This window comes from Canis lupus, chromosome 3 (genome assembly GCF_003254725.2).
Source record: "Canis lupus dingo isolate Sandy chromosome 3, ASM325472v2, whole genome shotgun sequence".
NCBI lineage: Eukaryota > Metazoa > Chordata > Mammalia > Carnivora > Canidae > Canis > Canis lupus.
In genome coordinates, this window is record NC_064245.1 from 28,195,615 (window position 1) to 28,220,773 (window position 25,159).

A 25,159-nucleotide genomic window follows, 5' to 3' on the forward strand; every position below is an offset into this window, starting at 1 on the left:
TCTCTGCCTCATTTTGTTCTACAATGGCAGACATTAATACCTTCTAAACATGAACAGCATGCACTCTGAACCAAGTGGTTTGCTGTGCTCATTCAGTGAGATTCCTCATTCCCATTCAGCCCCCCTCTTTTATCTCGTTTATGTTTTGGTGGTCACTGCTGGGGCTCTCTACAAGTATTGCTGGTTTATATAAATTTGGGACTGAGCATCTTCTAACATACAGAACTTAATATACTGAGAAACAAGAGGATAACCGTCTAGGACCCCTCAGGTAGACTACATTCTCCCTCCACTACAACTTCCTCATCACAACCATCTCCCAGTCCCCCCCACTTTTTCCTTTCTTTTCTCTTCTTCTTTAGGATTCCTGGCCTTTTATTTTTTACTACTATGTTTTAAAATTTGTTTTTCACTTCAGTGGCCCTTTTGTATCATTTCGTTTTGATCTTTGTTTTCAATTTCTGGTCTCTGACCTCATCAGAAGGTCGTGGTTGATATTCTTGACTCAGCCCGCTCATACAGCTACTGTGCACTGAGCAAAATGACGAAAAGGAAGAATTCACCACAAAGAAAGAAGCAGAAACAGTGCTCTCTGCCACAGAGTTACAGAATATGGATTACAATTCAATGTAAGAAAGCCAATTCAGAAGCACAATTATAAAGCTACTGGTGGCTCTGGAAAAAAGCATAAAGGATTCAAGAGACTTCATGACTGCAGAATTTAGATCTAATCAGGCTGAAATTTAAAATCAATGAAATGAGATGCAATCCAAAATGGATGTCCTAACAACAAAGGTTAATAAGGTAGAAGAAAGAGTGAGTGACCTAGAAGACAAGTTGATAGCAAAGAAGGAAGCTGAGGAAAAAACAGAAAAACAATTAAAAGACCATGAGGAAAGGTTAAGGGAAATAAATGACAGCCTCAGAAGGAAAAATCTATGTATAATTGGGGTTCCAGAGGGTGCTGAGAGGGACAGAGGACCAGAAAGCTATTTGAACAAATCATAGCTGAGAACTTCCCTAATTTGGGAGGGAAACAGGTATTCAGATCCAGGAGATAGACAGGTCCCCCCCTAAAATCAATAAAAACCATTCAACACCTCGACATTTAATACTGAAACTTGCAAATTCCAAAGATAAAGAGAAAATCCTTAAAGCAGCAAGAGACAAGAGATCCCTAACTACTATGGGGAGAAATATTAGATTAACAGCAGCCCTCTCCACAGAGACCTGGCAGGCCAGAAAGGGCTGGCAGGATATATTCCGGGTCCTAAATGAGAAGAACATGCAGCCAAGAATACTCTATCCAGCAAGGCTCTCATTCAGGATAGAAGGAGAGATAAAGAGCTTCCCAGATAGGCAGAAACTGAAAGAATATGTGACCACCAAACCAGCTCTGCAAGACATATTAAGGGGGACCCTATAAAAGAAGGAAGTCCAAAGAAATAATCCACAAAAACAGGGACTGAAGAGGTATTATGATGACACTAAATTCATATAGTTACTCTGAACATGAATGGGCTACATGATCCCATCAAAAGACGCAGGGTTTCAGACTGGATAAAAAAGCAAGACCCAGGGCAGCCTGGGTGGCTCAGCGGTTTAGCGCCACCTTCAGCCCGGGGCCTGATCCTGGAGACCTGGGATCGAGTCCCACGTCAGGCTCCCTGCATGGAGCCCGCTTCTCCCTCTGCCTGTGTCTCTGCCTCTCTCCCTCTGTGTCTCTCATGAATAAATAAATAACATCTTTAAAAAAAAAAAAAAAAAAAAGCAAGACCCGTCTATTTGTTGTCTACAAGAGATTCATTTAAGACCTAAGGACACCTCCAGCCTGAAAATGGAAGGTTGGAGAACCATTTACCATGCAAATGGTCCTCAAAAGAAAGCAGGGGTAGCAATCCTCGTAGCAGATAAATTGAAGTTTATCCCAAAGACTGTAGTAAGAGACAAAGAGGGACACTGTATCATACTTAAAGGATCTATCCAACAACAGGACCTAACAATCATGAATATTTATGCCCCTAATGTGGGAGCTGCCAAGTATATCAATTAATAACCACAGTAAACATACTTAGATAATAATACACTTATACCAGTAAACTTCAACACGGCACTTTCTGCAAACGACAGATCTTCTGAGCACATCTCCAAAGAAACAAGAGCTTTAAATGATACACTGGACCAGATGGATTTCACAGATATCTACAGAACTTTACATCCAACGCAACTGAATACACATTCTTCTCAAGTGCACATGAACTTTCTCCAGAATAGACCACGTATTGGGTCACAAATCAGGTCTCAACCACTACCAAAAGACTTGGATTCTCCCCTGCATATTTTCAGACCATAATGCTTTGAAACTTGAACTCAATCACAAGAAGAAATTTGGAAGAAACTCAAACACGTGGAGGTTTAAGAGCACCATGCTAAAAGATGAAAGGGTCAACCAGGAAATTAGAGAAGAATTAAAAAGATTCAGGGAAATGAATGAAAAATGAAGATACAACCATTCAAAATCTTTGGGATACAGCAAAAGCTGTCCTGAGAGGGAAATACATCACAATACAAGCCTCCCTCAAGAAATTGGAAAAAACTCAAATACACAAGCTAACCTTGTACTTAATGGAATGGAGAAAGAACAGCAAATAAAGCTTACACCAAGCAGAAGAAGAGAGTTAATAAAGATTTGAGCAGAACTCAATGAAATAGACACCAAAAGAACTGCAGAACAGATCAATAAAACCAGGAGTTGGTCCTTTGAAAGAATTCATAAGACAGATAAACCAGTAGCCAGCCTTATTAAAAACAAAAGAGAAAAGACTCTAATTAATAAAATCATGAATGAGAGAGGACAGATCACAACCAATACCAAGGAAATACAAACAATTTTAAAAATATATTATGAGCAGCTATATGCCAATAAATTAGGCAATCCAGAAGAAATGGATGCATTTGTGGAAAACCACAAACTACCAAAACTGGAACAGGAAGAAATAGAAAACATGAACAGGCCGATAACCAGGGAGGAAATTGAAGCGGTCATCAAAAACCTCCCAAGACATGAAAGTCCAGGGCCAGATGGCTTCCCAGGGGAATTCTACCAAACGTTTAAAGAAGAAATAATACCTATTCTACTAAAGCTGTTCTGAAAGATGGAAAGGGATGGAATATTTCCAAACCGTTCTATGAGGCCAGCATCACCTTAATTCCAAAACCAGACAAAGACCCCACCAAAAAGGAGAATTATAGACCAATATCCCTGATGGACACAGATGCAAAAATTCTCAACAAGATACTAACCAACAGGATCCAACAGTACATTAAGAAGATTATTCACCATGACCAAGTGGGATTTATCCCCGGGATGTAAGGCTGGTTCAACACTCATAAAACAATCAATGTGATAGATCATATCAACAAGAGAAAAAACAAGAACCATATGATCCTCTCAAAAGATGCAGAGAAAGCATTTGACAAAATGCAGCATCCATTCCTGATCAAAACTCTTCAGAGTGTAGGTATACAGGGAACATTCCTCAGCATCTTAAAAGCCATCTACGAAAAGCCCACAGCCAATATCATTCTCAATGGGGAAACAGTGAGAGTTTCTCCCCTAAGATCAGAAACAGGACAGGGATGTCCACTCTCACCACTGCTATTCAGCATAATACTAGAAGTCCTAGCCTCAGCAATCACACAACAAAAAGAAATAAAAGGCATTCCAATTGGCAAAGAAGTCAATCTCTCCCTCTTCGCAGATGACATGATACTGTACCTAGAAAACCCAAAAGACTCCACCCCAAGATTGCTAGAACTCATACAGCAATTCGGCAGTGTGGCAGGATACAAAATCAATGCCCAGAAATCAGTGGCATTTCTATACACTAACAATGAGACTGAAGGAAGAGAAATTAAGGAGTCAATACCATTTACAATTGCACCCAAAAGCAGAAGATACCTAGGAATAAACCTAACCAAAGAGATAAAGGATCTATACCCTAAAAACTATAGAACATTGGGACGCCTGGTGGCTCGGCGGTTGAGCACCTGCCTTCAGCCCAGGGTGTGATCCTGGGGTCCCGGGATCAAGTCTCACGTCGGGCTCCCTGCATGGATCCTGCTTCTCCCTCTGCCTGTGTTCTCTGCCTCTCTGTGTCTCTCATGAATGAATAAATAGAATCTTTAAAAAAAAAAAAAAAAAAAAAAACACTTCTGAAAGAAATTGAGGAAGACACAAAGAGATGGAAAAATATTCCATGCTCATGGATTGAAAGAATTAATATTGTGAAAATGTCAATGCTACCCAGGGCAACTTACACATTTAATGCAATCCCTATCAAAATTCCATGGACTTTCTTCAGAGAGTTGGAACAAATCATCTTAAGATTTGTGTGGAATCAGAAAAGACCCCGAATAGCCAGGGGAATATTAATAAAGAAAACCAGAGCTGGGGGCATCACAATGCCAGATTTCAAGTTGTACTACAAAGCCGTGATCATCAAGACAGTGTGGTACTGGCACAAAAACAGACACATAGATCAATGGAACAGAATAGAGAATCCAGAAGTGGACCCTCAACTCTATGGTCAATTAATATTTGACAAAGCAGGAAAGACTATCCACTGGAAAAAGGTCAGTCTCTTCAATAAATGGTGCTGGGAAAATTGGACCGCCACATGCAGAAGAATGAAACTAGACCATTCTCTTACACCACATACAAAGATAAACTCAAAATGGATGAAAGCTCTAAATGTAAGACAAGAATCCATCAAAATCCTAGAGAAGAACACAGGCAACAGCCCTTTTGACCTTGGCCACAGCAACTTCTTGCAAGATACATCTAGGAAGGCAAGGGAAACAAAAGCAAAAATGAATTATTGGGACTTCATCAAGATCAAAAGCTTCTGCACAGCAAAAGAAACAGTCAACAAACCTAAAAGACAACCTACAGAATGGGAGAAGATACTTGCAAATGATCTATCAGATAACGGACTAGTATCCAAGATCTATAAAGAACTTATGAAACTCAACAGCAAAGAAACAAACAATCCAATCATGAAATGGCAGAAGACATGAACAGAAATCTCACAGAGGAAGACATAGACATGGCCAACAAGCACATGAGAAAATGCTCCGCATCACTGGCCATCAGGGAAATACAAATCAAAACCACAATGAGATCCCACCTCACACCAGTGAGAAGGGTGAAAATTAACAAGACAGGAAACCACAACTGTTGGAGAGGATGTGGAGAAAGGGGAACCTTCTTGCACTGTTGGTGGGAATGTGAACTGGTGCAGCCACCCTGGAAATCTGTGTGGAGGTTCCTCAAAGAGTTAAAAATTGAACTGTCCTACGACCCAGCAATTGCACTGCTGGAGATTTACCCCAAAGATATAGATGCAGTGAAACGGCAGGACACCTGCACCCCGATGTTTATAGCAGCAATGTCCACAATAGCCAAACTGGAGGGAGCCTCGGTGTCCATCGAAACATGAATGCATAAGGAAGCTGTGGTCTATGTATACAATGGAATATTACTCAGCCATCAGAAACAACAAATACCCACCATTTGCTTCAATGTGGATGGACCTGGAGGGTATTATGCTGAGTGAAGTAAGTCAATCGGAGAAGGACAAACATTGTATGGTCTTATTCATTTGGGGAATATAAAAAATAGTGAAAGGGATTAAAGGGGAAAGGAGAGAAAATGAGTGGGAAATATCACAGAGGGAGACAGCACATGAGAGACACCTAACTCTGGGAAATGAACAAGGGGTAGTGAAAGGGGAGGTGGGCGGGGGAATGGGGTGACTGGGTGACAGGCACTGAGGGGGTTACTTGGCGGGATGAGCACTGGGTGTTATGCTATATGTTGACAAATCGAACTCCAATAAAAAAATATACAAAAATATCCACACTGTTTATATCCCTTATTTCTAAAAAATTATGCATAGAAAAAGGATGGTAAAATACAGTAAAACATTAGCAGTGATATCCCTAAATGATAGAATTATATATTATTTTTTTCTCATTGATTGTTTTCCAATTGTCCTCTAACAGGTATATGTGACTTGCAAACTAGTAACAATTAGTTTGAGGAATGTGTATGACCAGTGGACTGAGTTTTTTTTTTTTTTTTTTTTTGGACTGAGTTTTTGTGTGGAGTATCATACTACAGGAAATACTATGATGACCAGATAAAAGACAGTGATTTGGGGATGAAGAAATAGCTGAAGAATACTATAAACTGCCACCTGTAACAACTACTCACAACTAGAATTTATCCTGAGAATCACTGGCCTACAAAATATTAAATGAGTTCTGGAAGAATTCTAGGATTACATGTAAGGGCTATCAACAACTAAAGAATTAAAAAATAAAATTTCCATACTATGATTCTACAAATTGTAACTGTAGAGAAAATAATTTCATGGTAATCTTATACAAGTGTATGAAATTTTACTAGGTTGAAGAGGATGTCCTATTGGAGAAAAGATAAAATTGGTTTTAGTGGCAGGAAGGTTTTAACTACACCAATTAGCCATACAAAGCCCAGAAAGATAGCTGATGGGTTGCCTGGCTGGCTCAGTCTGCAGAGCATGCAACTCTTAATCTCAGGCTCCTAAATTCAAGCCCCACATGAGTTGTAGTGATCACTGAATAAAAAAAATTAAAGAAAACTTAAAATAAATTAAAGAAAAGTAAGCTGAAAAACAAATCGATTTAGATAAACATAAAATTTAACACTCACTGCACTGCTCCATGGTGGCTCCCATCTCCCTTGCCATTTGAAAACATAAAGAGTGCTAAAGAAAATTTTACACATTGAAGGCTTTGTCTTACCAAAACCACAAAGTTAAACTATAAATATGAAACCAACACAAAGGGTAAGAACACTAGAGAAGAGTCTTTCCCTATTTTCCCAGAATCTTTAAAGATTTAAATTAAATTAAATTTTTAAATTAATCTTTAAATTAAATTAATCTTTAAATTAAAGACTTAAATTAAAAATATACTAATTACCTAGTATAGATTGGTGGCAACGTCTGGCTTAGAAAATTTCTACAGATTTCTTTCTAGCTCTCTATGTACTGTGATAAGGCCCTAAAGTAAGGTTTGCAAACAATCGTCAATACAAATAGCATGCAGTTTTATAAAGTGTATCCGAAAATTCTAGTGGAAATACTTCACTTTCTAAAATATTGACCATTGAGATTTAACTTTTTAGTTTAATAAACAAGTATTTAAAACAACTCTAATGTTTTACAATATATTATTCTACTCTAAATAAATGTATATTATGGTGCTTGAAAATCTATCAAAGTAAGGCATTTTTTAAATTCTTAACCATCAATTATTTTTACATTAACTACTTTTATTTCACTTCTAAAGGTCTTAATCACATAGAATCAAAAAATCTCTCTACACATTTTTCTTAAAGGAAAAATGGAAGGAAATACAGTGAAATGGTGTCTGACGGCCACGGTAATTGTAACAGGGGAAAAATGTGCAAAACTGTAACAAACTCTCATATAAACAGTCTAAACATAGATTTTTACCAATAAAGGCATAAAATTAAATGCTAATATGTCAGCATTTTCAGAAAAAGATATAGCAGTAAGTATAAAAGTATTATGCTAGTACAAATAAATTACAGAAACTAATAAACTCAATTTAACAGATTCCCTGGAAATGTAAATCATATATTAGCTCAACATGATTTACAGAAGATATATCCAATTAAAATCCACTCACTGTTTAGATAACACCCAGAAAATTTTAAATGCTGTTCCTATTTTAACTTAACAGTATTTCTTAAAATAAGATTCACATGAACATTTAAGATTTTTACATCCTCTTTAGATAACCAAGTGAAAAATCCAACAATACACAAATAGGTACTCTCATTGGTACATAAAACACAATGACAGGTAGCTAGGTTAGGAACTAGAACACAAGTCTAAGCTAATCAATACAATACTAGTACAGAGCATCCATTTTAACCCCCAAGGAAAAACCTGAGCCACAAAACAGGTTTTCCAGTTTGAACCTCCCAAACTTCTAGATAATATGTATATTTTCACCTTAAAGTGATCAAAATATATGAGGGAAGCTCATGTTCCACCACCTAAAAGGTCTAATAAAAAAAAATGTCATTTTATGCTGTTCAGTTTTAAATGAAGTCTTTTATATTATTTATTTTATTCAGCACATGATAGAGCTATACAGACTCTTTAAAAATCAAAGGTGAAATTTCTATATACATTAAACCCACAGCATAATCTCTAACTCTGAAATGCTAATATAGGTTTTTAAAATTAGACAAACTAACATCCAGTAAACAGCATTTTATTTTATGACACTCTGTGTTAATACAATAAATATACAAAACTTCCAAACCACTGAAAACATGCAACATTAGAGGGACAGATGGAGAGCATTTATATAGAACCATGACGCTCACTATGATGGCAGCGCAGTATTATTCATTGACAAAATATACAAACATCCCTAGATAAATAATCCAAGTCCCAAATTACAAATCACTGAGCAATCATTTTCCAGTGTTCAAATTTTAGTTTGAAATAAAACAGCCACAACTTAATATATTGCAAACTGAAAAAGGACACGAATGCTTACAACAATGAAGACCATTTCATGACTATGATACTGGGTCATGTTAGTATTAAATATAAAAAATTAACAAATGTCAATCTCTTGCTGGAAAATGTGACCATTTACTATTGTTAGAAGAACAGTGAATATTAAGAATTTAAAATCCCTATGCCTTATCAAACTGTTAGTATTGCCATCATTTTAATGCACATTTATGTTTTTAAAAAACATTTCTCTCATAAGCTTGTATTAACCCAAGAAACTGGATTTTAAAACATCTTCCCCACCCACACACAAAAAGGTACTGTTGGTTTTAATTATTTGCTATTTAACAAAGCCACCTTTGGGGATTTCTGCAAGACAGAGAGAAGCCCTCCTATTCTTGAAGGAAAGTATCTCAGTATTTTTCAAGTCTCTATATTCATTTGTAGTTGAAAGAAAAAAAGAAATGGACTTGAAATATAAATTAATGATGAACATAAGCATTGTATTTTGTGGTTAATGTTTTGAATGTCTGTTAAATACACACTCATAAAGCACACTGTGATAAAACAGATTTTCAGTAAGATTATAGAATCTGAAAAACTTGAACTGGCTTATTTGTTTGAGAAAGTAGGGAGATTATCACTGATCAGAAATATTCATAAAAACAGCTTTAAATTCATATTCTAAATCCTATTTTAATCAGAATAAAGGAAATATCTTCCAAGTATATTACTTCAATATATCCCAACTAAATCAAATGTAAACACTATCTAGATGAACCAAAGCTTCCCTCATAGTGAGAACTCATCATCCCACCCCCAATATGAAATTCATTTATCTCCAGATTTGGGGAAAAGAATGAAAGTGACTTAACCATTTATGTGCCCATTTGATTCTTTTTAGAAAGGATCTGCAGTCTCAAATAATATAATCCAATAGACTATCCTTACTTAAAGTCAAGTTGAAGAAATCACTGATTATTCTGCAATCGTAAATTAGCTAACAACTTCCAAAACATAGTATATAATGACTTTACAAATGTCTTTGGGTCATTTAATCACTATTAAAAATGATTTAAAGTTTCAAACCAAGTATACCTTAAGAATGAAATGCTATGCTGCATAGTAACAATTTTAATGTGGTTATATTTATAATTAATGCGTTTAACTGTATTTGTATTTTCTTGCTGGGTGCAGGTTAAATATTTTTTCTATTGCTGAAAAATTTTAATGTATTCAGTCTGTCTCAAAAATTGAAAGACTGAAGTGCATTAGGGATTCAAGTATATGTGAAACAACAGCGTCTTTTTATTTTTAATCCCACTACAGCTGAGAGGCTAAAAGAAAAATCCCTGAAATACTGTATGTTCTTTTTGGACAAGGAGTTAGTCTAGACTTTAATGCCTCTGTTAAAAATTACACACACACTCCTCAAAAAAGAGCTGCCAAACACAATCTCAATTCAGTTAAAATGAGTAGCCACAAGAATATACCAAAGTTTCCATACAGTAATATTCTACTATGAAACGAATACTGAAAATTAAAAAAAAAAAAACAGTATTATCATCACTACATTCTATTCCATTGATTATCTACCCTTTTTTGGATAATGCACTGCATATTATGTTCTCAAATTGCATCCCAATAAATTTTTATTTAAAAGAAACTAATGCAGAAAACCACTTCTTTGATTCTACCAGCAACTCCCTAATCTTAAAACCATAAGCAGTGCAGAAGCCAAAATACAAATTATTTTAAGAAATGTGGTGCCCATGCAAGATCAGAGATTGATATCAAAATATCAACTACTCTAAAAAGAAAAAAAGGAACAAAAATAAAAGGATAAATTTACATGATCTACTACAAAATGCACACAGGCTCTTCACTGGTGACTAAAACTGCTAAAAAGCAAGCCAATTTTAACACCCCTAAGTCCCTGATGGCCTATTTCTTCCAATATAAATGTGGAAAACAGAATGAAATATCATCTTAATGCTCCAATATGTAATCCTTTAAGTCTAAGATTCTTGAAAGAAAGACTGCAGCTAGTACTAAATGCATTTTTAATCATAAGTATCATATTAATTTCAGTGTGTCACCACTGAAATAATTTGCTGAACATTCATCCCCCAAAAAATATGGAGAATATTTATTTAGCATGTGATTTTTTTTTCTGCAGGGGGCGCCAAAATATTAAACTGCTAGGTAAATAATAAGACAAGGAAGTTTTTCTGGTTTTAGCCCATGCACAAGTGAACAGGAAATATACATGCCATGTGTACTGTGTTTTGAACATAAAAATATTTATAGAATACAGTAACTGGAGAAAAAGTACAGTCAGAAGATACCAGTGTATTGTTGGAGGGTTCTCTAAATCTGGTTACCCTTGAAAGCATTCTGGGCTGCACTAGTTGCTGCACTTGAAGCTGCATTTGCAGCTGCAGTCTGGACAGTTTTGTTGGACATCACACCTGTTGCAAATTCTTGTTGGGCTTTCTCAAAACTAGCACCTGTTGTGCGGTATAGTCCGTGTACCTATGGAGGCACAAAAAAGTGGGACAAAGTAAGTGGTAATCTATACATTCATTTTCAGCAACTCTTCAATTAATCTCAATTTTACGCAGAGATAAAATAGACTATAGCCATGATTCCTAAGGTCAAGAACATCAGCCATGACACCAGTACACAATCTTGTATTTAAATATTTTCCTAACAAAGACACTTCCATTTTATCTCCAAAGCACAAGAGATACTTATGTTTATGCTAAACCAACTGTAAAAACTTCTTAACCAAAAGCAAAAGGCTATGTTTCCTGCTGTTCCTACTTATTTATTACAGAGAATGGTTTAAATATAAGAAGAGATATTCAGACTTTGATATATTAATTGACTACCTTAGACAATTCGGAGAGAATAATACCTTATCTATTTCTATGTTGGCTACATATAAACCACTAACCTTATTATAATCAAATGCTATCATTTTATCATTTAATGTACCAAATACTATTTATATTCTTAGAGATGCTGCTGCTATCCTCTCTCACTCCATATACCATTTTACTTTTTGTGTATGGTCAAGTCCTAAAGGATTTACAAAGGAAAAGTTTTGGGAACTGTCAACCCATACTGATTTATCACTTAAATCTTCGGGATTTATTTGCAAGAGCAAGGTTCAAAAATAACTCTATTAGCATAAGTTTCAAGATGCATAAACTATGAAGTGCACCAATACATAACATCAGCCAATTTAATAGACATTTGAGAAAAGAAGTAATAAAACAAATTAGATGTTTATTTATTACATGCTTACAAACTTAGGGGGAGGGAGGAAGAGATAGAAAGGGAACTTATACTACATTTTGATGAGGTCTAAATAAAGCCGGCCTTGAATGCAATCAAAGCAGATCTGGAAGATTGGGACAGTGCACCCAAGTCAGTCTTCTTCCCAGTCCTGTATAGGTAGAGACTGATTACTTGTGGAATAAATATGGAGTAAGGAAACATAGAATGTGTCAAAGATTTTTAAGTCAAGCTTGGATACTGGGAAGTTGTTTCAAGAAGACAGAATAGAAAATATAGGTTGGTTTAGAGGGGAAATGAGATGCTAAGTTCTAAATATTCATATATTCCACAAATGTCTACTGGATACCTGCTCTAGACCTGCTACAGCAGGCAGCTGAAGATTTAGTCTGGACCTCAACGGAGGAATGGGCAGGAAACGGACTTGAAAAGCAATGGCACAGCAATGGTAGCTGCAACTCTAACATAAATGAAATGGTCCATGGAGGAAAAAAAAAGGGTCAAGTACCAAAGACTGTTAAGATACCAGTATTTAAGAGATACCCACAACAACAGGAATAATTAAAAGAGAAACGGGAAAAGCCAGAGACTTTTCACAGATGCCTAGGGAAGAAAGCCACATTAAGGAATGAAGAGCTGCCCAGGGTGAAGATAAAAATACTCCAACAGCCCTGATTTCTTCTAACACAGTGGCGAAAGCAAATGCCATTTTATAGTGGAACAAAGTGTAAAAGGGTCAGGGAGAGGAAGAGAGTGCTAACAAGTACACTTTAGGTAAACCCTAAAGTTCTATTCTTCTAGTACTAGAGCCCTATCATAATTTAATTCTTTTAATACTTTGAGACAATGATGAGAAAATGACTTTTTCACATGTTGGTTAACTGAACATTAAAATGTAATGCATAGTCTCACAAAGCAGGTAGGCAAAATAAAGGTAGGTGTGTACACAGTACTCAATAGTACAAATCTATATAGACTCAGAGAGCCACCTAGAGGGAAAAGATTACATATGTATTCAGTGCATAATGCTCAAATACTGTATGAAACCCATTAGATCCATGTGAAAAGAATGATTCTTTGATCAGTGCTCCAACATGACAGGCTAATTTTAAGTATCACTATCTTGAAAAGCCCATCATTTCCCTGCTGTGTTTCAGAGTGGTATCTATTGATAGCTCATATTCCTTATGAAAACAAGGACAAAGCTTTACAATAAAATATTACAATTTTTAAAAAGTAGACAGCTTAAATACTTGCTATCTCTTCCAGTTATAAATATTGCATTAACCTAAATATTTTGTTCTAGGAGCAACAACAGAAAGAACACTAGATTTGGTATCTACTTACTCCACTACTTTCTACCCAGCTGGTCACCACTCGAAACCTCAAGTTTAGAACACCTGGGTGGCTCAGTCAGTTGGGCATCTGCCTTTGGCTTGGGTCATGATCACAGAGTCCCAGGATTAAAACCCCAGGGCTCCTCACTCACCAAGGAGTCTGCTTCTCCCTCTGATCCTCCCCACTCTCATGTTCTCTCTTTCACTGTTTCTCTCTCAAATTAATAAATCTTAAAAAAAAAAAAAAAACCTCAAGTTTACTTCCCCTGAAACAAGTATTTGTTGCCCTGTCTCGCAGAGTTTTTCTAAGGATCAAATGAGAATTATGTAAATATTTAATATGTAAAATGTAATAAAAATTAATTTTTTAAAAACTGTAGAAGTGTCACAGCCAAGATACAGCTCCAGAAGGAATCTTGCTTTCTTAATGTATCTTCAAAAATATATCAGTGTATACTGTGCTGTTATATGACACAAAAATTATATACTATATACTATGGAAAGTAAAGAACCATGGTACAGTACTTAAACAAAATAATCCCAAACATGTATTTCCATTAAAGCTTAAAGAATACAATTTCAAGAAATGATGCTTTTATTAGTATAAGATGCCTGTTATACCAAAATTATTTTAACTTTTTTAAAACTGGGGAAAAAAACAAAGATGAATTTTTGAAATTTCGATTTTTGAGTTTTTTTTTTTTTTTTGATTTTTAAGTTTTTAAAAAAAAACTTATGGATCTCTTAGCCTAACATTTTCAATTAAACATTTCCTATAAGCCATCTGTGAACTGTCTATAGATCTGGGTCAGATACCTCTTCTGTAACCTCCTGATTAATACTCTAGTTTCACACTATTGAAATCCCACTCATCTTTAAAGGCCTATCTCATATACTGCTGTCCTCTTTCTGCCTGACCAAGTTGTGGCTCTCCCTATTGTGAGCACCTCCAATACCTTGTACATCTTTTATGGATATATACCATGCTTTTTTCATTTGTAGGGTTTGTAGGTATACATTTCCACTCATTGTTATATCCCATTAGATAGACATAGTAACTTGCTAAGGTACCTGTCTTGCTCTGTCCCAGAGCATGCAACTCTTATATATATATTTTTTTTTTAACTCTTTTTAAATTTAATTTTATTTATTTATTCATGAGAGACACAGATAGAGAGGCAGAGACACAGGCAGAGGGAGAAGCAGGCTCCATGCAGGGAGCCCAACACAGGACTCGATCCCGGGTCTCCAGGTCAGGCCCTGGGCTAAAGGTGGCACTAAACCACTGAGCCACCTGGGCTGCCCGAGCATGCAACTTTTGATCTTGGGATCACGAGTTCAAGCTCCATACTGGGTGTAGAGCTTACTTTAAAACAACAACAATAGGGCATAGTGACTTGTTGTAGAAGCCACTATATAATTAATTGTTTATCTATTAGGGACTTTTTTCTTTCTTTTTTTTTTTTTTTTTTTTTTTGATCCCTGGGATTCCTGGGTGGCTCAGCGGTTTAGCGCCTGCCTTCAGCCCAGCGCGTAATCCTGGAGACGTCGGGCTCCCTGCATGGAGCCTGCTTCTCCCTCTGCCTGCGTCTCTGCCTTTCTTCCTCTCTGTGTCTCTCATGAATAAATAAGTAAAATTAAAAAAAAAAATTTTTTTTGAACCCTGCTTGGGATCCATTCCATATATACATATATTTTTATTCAGTGAGCCCAATGTGGGACTCGATCCCGGGTCTCCAGGATCATGCCCTGGGCTGAAGGTAGGTACTAAACCACTGAGCCACCCGGGCTGCCCTCTATTAGGGATTAAACAAATGGCCCAAATGCTCTAGCAGACTGTATCTGTGTAACAAAGTAAATTGCTTAGTTTATAATTACTTTACAGGTTGTTTTAAAAGTGAACATAACCAGGGAACTTTAAACTGACATCAATAGATAGGATCATTCAGGCAGAAAATCAATCAATCAATCAAGGAAGGAGTGGCTTTGAAGGACACATTAGGCTAAATGGACTTAATAGACATACACAGAACACCACATCAAAAACAGCAGAACACACATTCTTTTAAACTACACATGGAACACTGTCCAGGACAGATCACATACTAAGCCATTAAACTCCATAAATTTAAGAAGACTAAAATTACATTGAGTATCTTTCCTGACCACAATGATATTAAACTAAAATCAATTACAAGGAAAAAACTAGACAAAAACACAAATACAAAGAGGCTAAACAACAGGTTACCAAACAACCAATGGGCCAACAAAGGCATCAGAGAGGGGAAATAAATACATTTGGACAAATGAAAATGGAAACCCGACAGTTCAAAATCTTTGAGACAAAGCAAAAGACGACCTCAGAAAAAAGTTTAAAGCAATATGAGCAACCTCCAGGAAACTAGAATAATCTCAAACAATCTAACCTTACACCTAAAGGTACTAAAAACCAACCAAACAACACCCACTGTAAGTAGAAGCAAAGACATAATAAAGATCATAATGGAAATAGACAAAGTAGAGACAAAAACAGAAAAAAAAATTAATGAAACTAAAAACCAGTTCTTTTAAAAGATAAACAAAATTGATAGATAAATCTTTACAGATACATCAAGCAAAAAAAAAGAGGACTCAAAATCCGAAATAAAAAAGGACAAATTATATCCAACACTACAGAAATACAAAGGATTACAAGAGACTACTATGAAAAATTATATATCAACAAACTGGACAACCCAGATGAAATGGATAAATTCCTAAAAACATACAAACCTTCCAAGACTAAATCAGGAATAAATAGAAAATCTGAACAGACTAAGTACTAGTAACAAAACTGAATCAATAACACAAAAAACTCCCAACGAACAAAAGTTGAGGACTGGGTGGCTTCACTGGTGAGTTTTACCAAACATTTAAAGAACAGCTAATTAATACCTATTCTTCTCAAACTAGTCCAAAATATTGAGGAGAAGAAATGCTTCCACATTCATTCTATGAGGCCAGCATTACTCATTTAGTATCCCAAATCAAAGACACTGAAAAAGGAAAGGGAGAAAGGAAAGGAGAAAGGAAAGGAAACAGGAAAGGAAAGGAAACAGGAAAGGAAAGGAAACAGGAAAGGAAAGGAAAAAGGAAAGGAAAGGAAAAAGGAAGGGAAAGGAAAGGAAAAAGGAAAGGGAAGGAAAAAGGGAAGGGAAGGAAAAAGGGAAGGGAAGGAAAAAGGGAAGGGGAGGAAAAAGGGAAGGGAAGGAAAAAGGAAAGGGAAGGAAAAAGGGAAGGGAAGGATAAAGGGAAGGGAAGGAAAAAGGGAAAGGAAGGAAAAAGGGAAGGGAAGGAAAACGGGAAGGGAAGGATAAAGGGAAGGGAAGGAAAAAGGGAAAGGAAGGAAAAAGGGAAGGGAAGGAAAAAGGGAAGGGAAGGGAGAAAGAGAAAGGAGAGAGAAAGAAAGAAAGAAAGAAAGAGAGAAAGAAAGAAAGAAGAAGAAAAGAAAGAAAGAAAGAAGAAAGGAGAGAAAGAGAGAAGAGGGAAAGAAGGAAAGAAGAAAAAAGAAAGAAAGAAGAAAGAAAGAAAGAAGGAAAGAAAGAAAGAAAGAAAGAAAACTAATTAATTCCAGGCCAATATCCCTGATGAACACATATGCAACAATCCTCAAAATAATTAGCAAACCAAATTCAACAATACATTTAAAGGATTATTCACCATGATCAAGTGAGATTTATTCTAGAGATGAAACATGGTTCAAGGTCTTCAAATCAATCAACATGATACACCAGATTAGCAAAATGAATGATTAAGAATCACATCATCATCTCAATAGATGTAGAAAAATCACTTCACAAAATTCAGCTTCATGATAAAAACTCTCAACAAAGTGGGTAAAGAGAAAGCATACTTCAACATGATAAAGTCCATATATGACAAACCCTCAGCTAACATACTCAGTGATGAAAAAGTGAAAGCTTTTCCTCTAAGATGAGGAATAAGACAAGAATGTCCACTCCTGCCTTTTTTTATTCAACATGGTACTGAAAGTCTTAGTCACAAAAATCAGACAAGGGAAAAAAAAAAGGCATCCACATCGGTAAGGAAGAAATTAACTCTGTCACTATTCACAGATAACATGATAATATTCCTAAAGATTCCGTCAAAAAAACTGAATTCGGTAAAGTTGCAAGACGGAAAATTAATATACAGAAATCTATACACTAACAATAAACTAGAAGAAAGAGAATTATGAAAGTAATTCCATTTACAAATACATCAAAAAAAGAAGAAGAAATACCTAGGAATAAACTTAACCAAGGAAGTAAAAGACCCATATAATAAAAACTATAAAACACTGATGAAATGAACTGATTATGATAGAAAGTAATGGAAAGATATATCATGCTCATGGAGTCAAAGAATATTGTTAAAATGCTCAAACTTTCCAAAGTAATTTACAGATTTAATGCAATCTCAGAATTTTTCAGAAAACTAGAATAATCCTAAAATTTATACAGAACCACAAAAGACCACAAATAGCCAAAGCAATCTTGACAAAGAACAACAAAGACAAAAGTATCACAATTCCAGATTCAAGCTCTACTACAAACCTATGGTAATCAAAACAGTACAATACTGGCACAAAGAGAGACACACAGAATAATGGAACATCATACAGAGCCTAGAAATAAACCCATTCTTATATGCTTAATTAATCTGTGACAAAGGAGGTTAAGAATATACAGTGAGGGAAAGACCTTCTCTTCAATAAATGGTACTGGGAAAACTGGACAGCTATATACATAAGAATGAAACTGGACCATACATAAAAATAAATTCAAAATAGATTAAACACATAATGTAAGACTTGAAGCCATAAAACTCCTAAAAGAAAACATAGGCAGTAAACTCTTGGACATTAATTTTAGCTATATTTTTTTGGATATATCTCCTCATACAAGTGTAACAAAAGCAAAAACAAACAACTGGGACTACATCAAACTAAAAAGCTTTTTGCCAGTGAAGGAAACCATCAACAAAATGAAAAGGTAATACATACTGAATGGGAGAAGATATGTGCAAGTGATACAAATGATAAGAGACTAATATCCAAAATATATAAAGAATCAATACAACTTAAAAAACCAAATAACAGGGATCCCTGGGTGGCGCAGCGGTTTGGTGCCTGCCTTTGGCCCAAGGTGCTATCCTGGAGACCCGGGATCGAATCCCACGTCGGGCTCCCGGTGCATGGAGCCTGCTTCTCCCTCTGCCTATGTCTCTGCCTGCCTCTCTCTCTCTCTCTCTCTCTCTCTCTCTCTCACTATCATAAATAAATAAAAATTTAAAAAAAAACAAATAACAATTAAAAAATGGGAAGAACTTGAATAGACATTTTCCCAAAGACAACATACAAATAGCCAACAGCTATGTGAAAAGATGTTCAATATCACTAATCGTCAGGGAAATGCAAATCAAAACCACAATGAGATACCACTTCACACCAGTCAAAATGGCTATCCTCAAAAAGACAAGACATAACAAGTGTTGGCAAAAATGTGGGGAAAAGGGAACCTTCCTGCGCTGCTGGTAGGCATGTAAACTGGTATAGCAACTACGGAAAACAGTATGGAGATTCCTCAAAAAACTAAAAATAGAAGTACCGTATGATACTGACAGTCATTCCACTTCTGGTTGTTTACCCCAAAATTTGAAAAGATATATGCATGCCTATGTTTGTTGCATATTATTTACAATAGCCAAGATATAAAAGAAATCTAAGTATCTGCTGATAAATGAATAAAGATGTGAGAGATATATATATATATAAAAACACAATGTAATATTACTCAGTCAAGAGAAGATTGCAATCTTGCCATTTTCAACAACATGGATGAACCCAGAAGGTATTATGCTAAATGAATTAAGTCAGAGAAAGACAAATGCCATATGATTTCACTTACATGCAGAATCTAAAAAACAAAATACATGAGCAAACAACAAAAAAAAAAAAACAGAGACTCATAAATACAGAGAACAAATTGATGGTTGCTGGGGTCCTGGGAGAGGTGGTACAGAAGTGAAAGGATGGGCAAAATACATGAAGGGGATTAAGGGTACAAATTTCCAGTCACAAAATAAGTATGTGTAACTTTGTATGCTGACAGAGGGTAACGATACTTATCATGGAAAGTACTTCATAATATTTACCTTTTTTAAAAAAAGACTTTATTTATTTATTTATTCATGAGAGACACGGAGAGAGAGAGAGGCAGAGACACAGGCAAAGGGAAAAGCAGGCTCCATGCAGAGACCCCGATGCAGGACTCAATCCCACGGGGGACTCCAGGATCACGCCCTGGGCCAAAGGCAGGAGCTTAACCGCTGAGCCACCCAGGGATCTCCATGGAAGATAATCTTAAGTAGGCATCACATCCAGTTCGGAGCCCAGTGTGGGGGGCTCAAACTCACAACCCTGAAAATCATGACCTAAGCCAAAATCAAGAGTTCAGTATTTAACCAACTGAGCCACCCAGGAGCCCCCTAATGTTTACAAATGTCAAATCACTATTTGTACACCTGAAACTAATATAATACTGTATGTCAACTATAATTCAGTTAATAAAAAGTAAAAAGTATTTAGAACAAAAATTTTTAATGTCCTCAACATACTGTTTAAAAATATGACTATGCTTATTTATATTTATTTATATTTATAAATATTTATTATATTAATTTATATTTATTTCATTGATTATAAGTTTCAATGTTGAGTGCTCTCTCTTCTTTATGATTTAAGTATATATTAATATATATGATTTTATACAGATGATTAGATATAAATAACTGTAGTGAGTAAGTTTAGAAGATAGTATAATCTATTTGTGAAAACTGAATTTTTATGTAATCATATGTACCATATTGAAGTAATTTCAGTTTTGGAAAAAAACTAAAAATTAAAAGTGATCATAGTATATTTCACACCTACTAGGATGGTATGAAATATACTATGGAAAATATAGCATATGTTTCCATAGTATATTGGAAAATATACTATATAAAATATATAAATATAGTAAAATATAGTATATTGCTATATTGCTGATTGGGATGCAAAACAGTATGGCCACTGTAGAAAAGTTTGGTAGTTTCTCAAAAAACTAAACATAGAATTACCATTTGACTACCAAGCAATTCGTCTTAAGTATATACCCAAAAGAATTCAAAGCAAAGGGACTAGCACAGGCTCTTGTACACCAATATTCAGCGTAGCATTATTTACAATAGCCAAAAGGTAGAAACAACCCAAGTACACATCCACAGATTAATAAAAGCAATATAATATATATGTGCAGAATATTTAGCTATAAAAAAGAGTGAAATTATGATACATACAACATGGATGAACCCTAAAAACTTTATGCTAAGTGAAATAATCCAGACACAAAAGGAAAATATCCAAAAATTCCACTTATATGGAATATCTATAATAGGCAAATTCATTGGGGGCAGAAAGTAGATTAGAGCTTGCCAAGCAGGGTGTAGGGGGAAATGGAGGGCTATTGCTATATGACTGCAAAGTGCTGCTTGGCATGATAAAGTTTGGGAAATAATGGTTACAGTTACATAACAGAGTGAATATAATTAATGCCACTGAATTGTATACTTAAAGATGATTAAAATGGCAAATTTTATATATATTTTGCCACAATTTGAAAAAATAATGTAATATCAAAAACAATGAACTGCGTGCTTAAAATGGATAAATTACATATGATTATCACTCAACATAAGTTGTTAAAAATGAACATATAAAGATTAGATAAAAATGTGTACAGCATTATAAATACTACCAGAGCTAACAAATTTGAACATGCCTAAGTAAAGATGATTTACAATAATTTAGACATATTAATCTTGATTTGGGATGTATTAAGTAAGCTTAGTACTTACAGAAAAGAATAACAAAATAAAAGTAGGGGGCAGTCAGAAAAAAATGAACATACTAAGAATACCACTTGAGGACAGGGTATAAAATACTTGCTCAGAGTGTCAATTTTTCTAGGGTCTCAAAAATATTACTGTACCTACTGTGTGTCCTCTGAATGAAGAAAACAAGCATGTGGACCCACATTTAATGCAGGCAATGTGAATCATATGAAATTGATTCATAATCAGGAAAATTTGTAGTGCTGGATGATTCAGAGAAAGAGATCAAGAGACAAGTAAGCATACTATTTGTGACTATAAAAAAAAAGTTACTCGCATCCTGTCCCAGATCCAAATAAAGCAGAAAGAAAGAAAGAAAGAAAGAAAGAAAGAAAGAAAGAAAGAAAGAAAGAAAGAAAGAAAGAAAGAAAGAAAGAAAGAAAGAAAGGTTTTCAAAGAAAGTGAAAGTATCACTTTCAATCTAAAGAAGACTATTACCCAAATATAAGAGGATATGTTCACAAAGCATTTACTACAAAACACCAATTTAACTAATCAATGAGACTTGTCATTATTCTGGTTCATACACCCAAGTTCTGTACTCTCACACAAAAGTATTTCCAGAATGGATATGCTGTCATTTTCAAAAAATTTCAATCACTTAAGGAAACTTGTTTTTTTAAAAAGTGAAATCAGTTTTTTTCTTTTTTTTAAGATTGTATTTATCTATTTGAGAGAGGGATTGAGAGACACAGGGACAGTGAAGAGAGAAAGCACAAGTAGGGGCAGGGGCAGGGGCAGAGGAGGAAGTCAACTCAGCTGGGATCACAGGAGCCGAAAGCAGATGCTTAACTGACTGATGTACCCAGGTGCCCCTGAAATAAGTTTTCTTCTAAAATTCTCTTGCAATGCTTAAAAAACTACGTTATTAATTACTTTATTACTGTGAACACAAATGTCTATGAACAGTTTTTAAATTTAATGGGAAAAATAATCATTCAAAAGTAAGTCCTAGGGCAGCCCCGGTGACTCAGTGGTTTAGCGCCACCTTTGGCCCAGGGCCTGACCCTGGAGACCTAGGATAGAGTCCCATGTCGGGCTCCCTGCATGGAGCTCGCTTCTCCCTCTGCCTGTGTCTCTGCCTGCCTCTCTCTCTCTCTCTGTCATGAGTAAATGAATAAATTCTTTAAAAAACGAAAGTCCTAAAAAGGAATACAAATTATGTATCATCTGTCTCTTCCATACTAAGTTATTCTGACTCCTATACCAGTACCAACTAAAAGAAAGAAATTTTTGGATTCCTCTGGTATGATCCATTGAAAATACTTCCCCCTTAGTCCAAAATTTACTCAATTCTATTTGTTTACTATAAAAAGACCTTAAAAAAAAAAAAAAAAACCTTTTAGAAACAACCTAAGTGAAAGCTTAAGAAATCTATCTGCGAAAGGCAAGAGCTGAACTGTTCCCTTATCTGTGAAGAAATAGATATTCTTGGATTTCAATTTTCCAAATTTCATTTATAAAGTGACAGTAGGAGGAAACAGAGATACACCATAGCATTTACTGGGCACTTTATATAGCAATGATTACTTACTCAATTATGCAAGGCTTCAGAATGCCAAAAGAATTCTTAAAATTGTATTCATTATAATTTAAATAAATATATACCACCGAGCATGTTTAGCTGGGCTGGAGACACAGAGTAGTCTAAAAACATGTGATAATATTCTAGAGGCAAGAAGTGTGCATTTGGGAATTTTGGAGGGCATTAACTGTTTATGAAGAGCCTGACCCCTAGTGGTTAGCAACTATGGCTACATACACACAGAGGAAAGCCAGTTTTAAGCAAGCGTAGAAAAAGAAAATTAAAAATTAGACATTTTTACTGGATCTCAATTTCTATCCACAGTAAGAGAAATCCTTGACACTACAAGTATGAAATGTGAGCCAAAATTATATTTGAGCCTATATTATCCCCATGAATTGTACTTCATAAAATCATACAGAAAATCATCTCATCTAAATTCGTATTTCACTAGAATATGAGATTCAGAGAAGCTCAGGGACTTGTGTTGCATTGACCAACAGTGAACACATATAAAAGTAGTTAACTGGTAACTTCTTCAATTATGGGGCAAAATAATAATAATAAATAATAATAATAATAATAATAATAATAATAATAATGTCAACCAAAGTGGAGTATGCTGCACAATTCCCATATTAATATATTTATTTGGGAAGCAATCGTATTTCTTTTGAATGCCCCTGGCATACAATCAGCACAACTAAAAATTTTCCTAAAATGGGCTGGATCTTAAAGAATTAAGTATTGGGGGCAAAGCTACTGGTCAAAGACTTTGGAGTGCTGCACATAGCAGCTGCAGAATAAACACTTTCTCCACACTCAGACTGTATTAATCGTCTGTGCCACATACTCCACCATCGCCACTGGTTAAAATTCCCTCCACATTCTTTCCTCAGCAGATGTGCAGTGTGTTCTAACCTGGTCTCACTACCTTAACCCACTTTCTAGGCTTCATTTACATCAAGAAGTCATTACTTTCCAAGTCTAGAAATCCTGCCTAAAGCTCTTTCCTTTGCTCCCAACTTAAATATCCAAAGCTTACCATGTGTTTATACTTTGGTGCCCCAATGTTATTTTAAACCCTCTGGATTCAATGTTGAAAATAAATTGATGGGCAGCCCGGGTGTCTCAGCGGTTTAGCGCCGCCTTCCACCCAGGGCCTGATCCTGGAGACCTGGAATTGAGTCCCACGTCAGGCTCCCTGCATAAAGCCTGCTTCTCCCTTTGCCTGTGTCTCTGCCCCTCTGTGTGTGTGTGTGTGTGTGTGTGTCCCACATGAATAAATAAAATCTTTAAAAAAAAAAAAAGAAAAGAAATTGATGCCCATATATCTCCTAAATACATAAAATATTTATGTATTTATATAGGCTTCCACCCAATGTGGAACTTGAACTCATGACCCTGTAAGAGTCACATGCCCTAACAACTGAATCAGACAGGTGCCCTGATGCCCATATATCTTTCCTTCTTCTTGTACTCTCTTCCTGAATGACCCACCATCGAAAAAGCCTTCGTGTCTTCCTTGAGTCTTCCCTCAACCTACACTTCCAGGCCCAGGTCCAATCAATCACTAACTGCTCATTTTCCCTTGATATAGTCAAGGGAAGTATCCCTTGAAGTATCACACTGCCACTTCATTAGTTCTGGCCACCACCATGACTCACCGACTTCCTACCTTGTCTCCCAGGCTTCTTTTCTTCCAGTACCATATATCCTGCCCCACAAATGCCAAATCTATTTGAGAATAGTCTTTCTAGAAATTGAGGAAGACACAAAGAGATGGAAAAATATTCCATGCTCATGGATTGGAAGAATTAATATTGTGAAAATGTCAATGCTATCCAGGGAAATTTACACATTTAAAGCAATCCCTATTGAAATACCATGGACTTTCTTCAGAGAGTTGGAACAAATCATCTTAAGATTTGTGTGGAATCAGAAAAGACCCCGAATAGCCAGGGGAATATTAATAAAGAAAACCAGAGCTGGGGGCATCACAATGCCAGATTCAGGTTGTACTACAAAGCTCTGATCATCAAGACAGCGTGGTACTGGCACAAAAACAGACACATAGATCAATGGAACAGAATAGAGAACCCAGAAATGGACCCTCAACTCTATGATCAATTAATATTCGACAAAGCAGGAAAGACTATCCACTGGAAAAAGGTCAGTCTCTTCAATAAATGGTGCTGGGAAAATTGGACCGCCACATGCAGAAGAATGAAACTAGACCATTCTCTTACACCACACACAAAGATAAACTCAAAATGGATGAAAGCTCTAAATGTAAGACAAGAATCCATCAAAATCCTAGAGGAGAACACAGGCAACAGCCTTTTTGACCGTGGCCACAGCAACTTCTTGCAAGATACATCTAGGAAGGCAAGGGAAACAAAAGCAAAAATGAA

The 25,159-nt window shown here is 35.7% G+C and overlaps 1 protein-coding gene across 3 annotated transcripts in view; it reads right to left on the bottom strand.

The window, feature by feature from the left end:
- Nucleotides 1-8,339: 8,339 nt before the first annotated feature.
- SCAMP1 (secretory carrier membrane protein 1) overlaps nucleotides 8,340-25,159 on the bottom strand; it is a 120,769-nt gene continuing 103,949 nt past the window's right edge. For all 3 annotated transcript variants that reach the window (XM_025437241.3, XM_025437242.3, XM_025437243.3), the window contains one exon: nucleotides 8,340-11,141. In XM_025437241.3, the coding sequence (XP_025293026.1) occupies nucleotides 10,977-11,141 (165 nt within the window). In that variant the 3' untranslated portion in view covers nucleotides 8,340-10,976. The remainder of the gene's footprint in view (nucleotides 11,142-25,159) is intronic.